This window comes from Eurypyga helias, unplaced genomic scaffold, assembly GCF_000690775.1.
Source record: "Eurypyga helias isolate BGI_N326 unplaced genomic scaffold, ASM69077v1 scaffold40354, whole genome shotgun sequence".
In the NCBI taxonomy this organism is placed as follows: Eukaryota; Metazoa; Chordata; class Aves; order Eurypygiformes; family Eurypygidae; genus Eurypyga; species Eurypyga helias.
This window is the reverse complement of record NW_010245101.1, coordinates 1-4,512: the sequence shown is the minus strand read 5'-3', so window position 1 is coordinate 4,512 and position 4,512 is coordinate 1. Positions and strand designations below refer to the sequence as shown.

The 4,512-nt window shown below is 46.5% G+C and overlaps 1 protein-coding gene across 1 annotated transcript; it reads left to right on the top strand.

Annotated features, from left to right (window-relative positions):
* Positions 1-62: 62 nt before the first annotated feature.
* Positions 63-4,279, top strand: TTC4 (tetratricopeptide repeat domain 4; the record flags this gene model as incomplete). Its single annotated transcript, XM_010149960.1, has 6 exons — positions 63-228; positions 903-980; positions 1,851-1,975; positions 2,258-2,344; positions 2,873-3,087; positions 4,198-4,279. Coding segments are annotated over 6 exons (753 nt in total), but the record flags the coding sequence as incomplete, so codon positions are not given.
* Positions 4,280-4,512: the final 233 nt, after the last annotated feature.

Genomic DNA, 4,512 nt, shown 5'->3' with positions numbered 1-4,512 from the left:
AGCCCGGGGGAGCGGGCTTGGGGTTCCCGTCCCGCTCAGGCCCTGTCCCCCCTCCATCCCCTGCAGAGCTGGCCAGGATGTACAAAAACGAAGGGAACGAGTACTTCAGGGAGAAGGACTACAGGAAGGCCGTCATCGCCTACACCGAGGGGCTGAAGAAGAAGTGCGAGGACGCAGAGCTGAACGCCGTGCTGCACACAAACCGAGGGGCCGCACAGTTTTACCTGGGTAAGGAGACGTGCCCCGTCCTGCCACAGACAGGGCCGGGAAGGGGGCTCTGCGCTGGAGTTGTTCGTCCTCCCCATTGGGGGTTTTCTTTTCCTTTACTTGTTTTGTGATACAGCATACTGAGTAGCTCATGAGAAAATGACACCTTGAGCTCTGAAGACCTGCCTCACTTCAGAGCACGGCTGTGTGCAGGGTTTGTGCTTTGTTTATTGCAGCTATGACCTGCTGCTCAAGCTGTGGCTCCAGGAGAGGGCAAAGTCTCAGTGGGTTTTGGTGCTGAACAGATTGACAGGGTGATTGGAACTACAGAAGGATGCCTTGGCCTCAAAAACCCATTGAAGCAACACATTCCGTTGCTCTGTCCTGGCCGTGTCCTCCTCAAGCTACCACCCATCCTACCAACAGCATCTGTGCAGCAGGGAAGGTGGTGTTGGCCTTTCCATGCTGTTGTGTGTTGCAGCTGGGAGATGGTTTGCTCACAGTCATGACACCGACCTCTCACCTGTATGATTGATTCCTGTCCTTTCACTCCTTGCTGTTTGCTCTTTCTTCCTCCACTCACCTCACAGTGATTTTAAGAACTGTGAATTACAGATTCTCATTTTGTCACCTTGGGATCTGGTTGGATTTTAAATATAAATGAAAGGTTCTGAGCAGTTTTGCTTGCTTTATAGGTAACTACCGTTCTGCTCTCAATGATGCCATCCAAGCAACAAAGATAAAGCCCACCCATCTCAAAGCCATCATAAGAGGTAAGAGTTAAAGCACGTGTTGCTGCGTGGAATGCAAGGAACATGGTTTCAAAGCAGCTTTGCAAGTGTTAGTTTTACTTATTGTGCTGTTACTGTTGCAAGTCCCAGAACAGACTGTTGTTAGATGTTGCTTTGTTTCTCTGGGTGTTTCTGTGTGTTAAATAACAGTGTTTATAAACCTTAAATTACTGTGAGTGGGCATCATACTTCGTTTCCAGACAGCATTCCTTTCAGAAAAGTGAAGCGGTTACTGTAGGAGATCTCTCATTTTGTTATCGCTGTTTCTCCCCAAAACAGAGCTCTGCGTTTTGCTTTGGATTTTCAGTCAAAACTACCATTTTGTTCTTTGCTCTTCAGCTTCTATATCCATCAAAGAGACATCGGACCTGTTTCTGCAGAGCACAGCATAAATTTTGCTGTTCTCCACAATACCAGCTTTTGGGGGTTGGGGTTTTTTTTTCCCCCAACGTTTCTTACTCCGTGGAAATCGCCGTGGGGGTTGGTTTTTTTTTCCCCCCAACATTTCTCACTCTGTGGAAATTGCCACTTTATTTTTCCTTATGAAACAAATACTGAAATGTTAATTATAATGGTAACATTTTGCTCGTAACAGACACTTCTAGCATCATTCTGCGGATTTCTGTGACTAGATGAGGAAATTATACAGGAACTGCTGAAATATTTTCCATGTTCTTCTCAGCCGACCTCCTGGAAGTCTAGACGTGAACATGACCACGCAAGGGAATAGCGTGTGCTGCTGCTCATGCCTCTTGAGAGCTGCAGGGCCCGCGCTGTCTTTGTAAACACCACTTTGTGTAGTAGCTGTATACTGACTCCACAAGTAAAGACTTAAAATCTTAATCCTTCCAGGAGCTCTCTGTCACATGGAGCTAAGGAATTTCTCTGGAGCAATAGCGTGGTGTGAGGAGGGCTTGCAAATCGATTCGAAAGAGAAAAAGCTTCTGGAACTGAGAGCTAAAGCTGACAAATTAAAGGTAATTGTTAAGGCTGTGTAGCTTCTACAATGCTTTGTGCCAAGAAGCACTTTGGGATTTGCTTGCCGAGTGCTCCATACGAGTTTCTCTGCAGCAGCATATCCCCAGACAGAACTGAGTGGTGGTTCTGTGTAGCCTGTGCTCTGGCGATGCGTGGTGGAAAGAGCTGGAGGGGACACTGCTGGAGATCTGAACTGGTTTCTCCACTCGTTGGCAGGGGAGAGCGGTGATGGGCAGTGGCTTGCTGTGCGTGACCGTGGTGCAACCTTTTCTTACATGTAGCGAGCTGAGGAGCGGGATGCACGGAAAGCAAAGGTGATGGAGAGGAAAGAACAGTGCCAAAAGGAAAACTTGCTTGCGGCCATAAAGGTGAGTCAGCAGTGGGGTTTGGGTTGGTTTGAAGAGCTCTCACGGTTGTTCTCACCTGTGGGCTTTTGAGGGCTAGAGCCAGAAGATTGAGTTAAACCCATGGTTCTCCTCTGTGTGACTCTAGCTCCAGCTCTCCCTGTTTTGGGTCACAACTAACCCAGGTGTTAGGAGGTAGAGCGAGCATCCAAGAGGATGCACTAGGTTAAAATATTATGAGCCGTTATATAAAATTTGACCTCCTCTTCTGCAGTTGTCTTTCTAAGGTGACAAAGAGGATGCTTTTTTCAGTTCTCTGAAAGAGTAGATGCTTGCAGGGGCTGGTGTATGCACCCGGCTAGGTCCCAAAGAACAGGATTCCAGACGCATCCCTTTCCTTGTATTTTCTCAGGCTCTTCTCTCAGCGTACAGGTTCCTCTGGATTCCCACCTCTCCTCATCCATTTGGAGAGTCTGGGTGTCCAGCTTCTTACCCACTGTACCTGTTTGATTTTTGGTTCTTTGGGGTTTTTTTCCCCTTCCTCCCCTCCAGGAAAGAAATATCAAGCTGGTTCTTGAGCCTTCAAATGAAGAAGAGGAAATATCCGATGGCCTGGCTGAGATATCCTTAGACGGGTTCCAGTCTGACAGTGTCACGGGTGCCAAAGTGCACTTAGATTCTGATGGCAGCCTGAACTGGCCTGTCCTCTTCCTGTACCCTGAGCACGAGCAGACAGATTTCATTGCGGCCTTTCACGAGAACTCCCGGTAAGCACACCGTCAGCAGCGTTCTTGCATAACGGAGGTGAGAACAGACAGCGAGTGAAACACTGCTATGCTAACCGAGTAGCTCTGCATTTCTGATCTCATCGCTGACCCTGCTTTTGTGCAGGAGGTTGTGCTAGATGACCTCCCGAGGTCCTTGCAACCTGAATTATTCTGTGATTTACGAGTGCCACTTGAAAATATGAAGGCCAAAATTTCCATGTTACATAAATGTGTAGCATAGAGAAACACATCGAATCCAGCCAGTGTGATTAAGGGGGCTTGCGGTGCCATCTTAGACTGTTTTGAAACCCTCCAAATATGGGGTCTCAGAAAGAGGCTTAAAACTAAAAATTATAAAGATGTCCCAAAAGGGACCTCTCGTAACCACCAGTGGCCCCACAGTTTCCTTAGGGCTTGCATCAGGCCTGACTGAAGGGTTGCAGACCTTTCACACTGGTAAGGTGGGAATTCCACTTTTCTTCATGTTAACTTGAGTTTCTGATCTTGCAGTATTCAACAAACTTGGAATTTGTAATTTCTTTTTTGGGGAAATACATATTCCTCAGATCTACTACTCAGTTTAGGGCTTAAAATTACAGTGCAAGCTGATGAGTGAAGTTGTGGTTCTTACAGTGGTGTTCACTGTGCCCTTTTCATCGCTGAAGGAATTGAAAATGGGTTCTTGGAACAGATTGGCCACCAGCACTCCTGAAGGACCAGAATAAACAAGCCTGTGACACACAAGCCTGTTGTAAGCACCCTGATCCGATGGAGCGTGGGGCTGATGGGCCCACGGAGAAGGAAAATCAATTTTAGGCAACATGCAGGGTATTTATTTTGACATCTTTTTCAGTGTGAAAATAAAAAGTTAAAACTGATTCGCTGTTGGGCTGCTCAAGTTTGAAACCAAGAGTGAGAGTCACAGCAGGGCTTTGGTCTCACTGGGGAAGCAATGAGTTTGAAGGGAAGAAGCTGTTAGGGATCTAAACTTACACCCAAGTCTGTTGTCTAATTTGCTGATGTTATTTTTACCATTGTTGAAACGCAGCTGTACAAATCATTGAAGCTGAACGCTTCATCTGTGCTAACCAAGTGTGTTTTGGCTTTCAGGTTTATTGATCATTTAATGGTGATGTTTGCTGAGTTACCTCCTTGGGATTTACAAAGAAAATACCTTCCCAGAAATCTTGAGGTGAGAAGTTTGACTTTCCTTCTGTTTCGGGGTGGTTGTGTGGTTTTTTTACTTCTTTCTGGAGTGAGTTTGAGCAGCTTTGAGTGTATGAAAGCAATGGCATTGTTACCTGTTTACCACGGATGGGTGTGAAATAAGGACTGGGAGAGCTACATTCATTTATAAACTCAACCTCTTTCCAGCTGTGCACCCATGGACAATAATAATAAGCAATCCCAAGCACAAGGACAGGC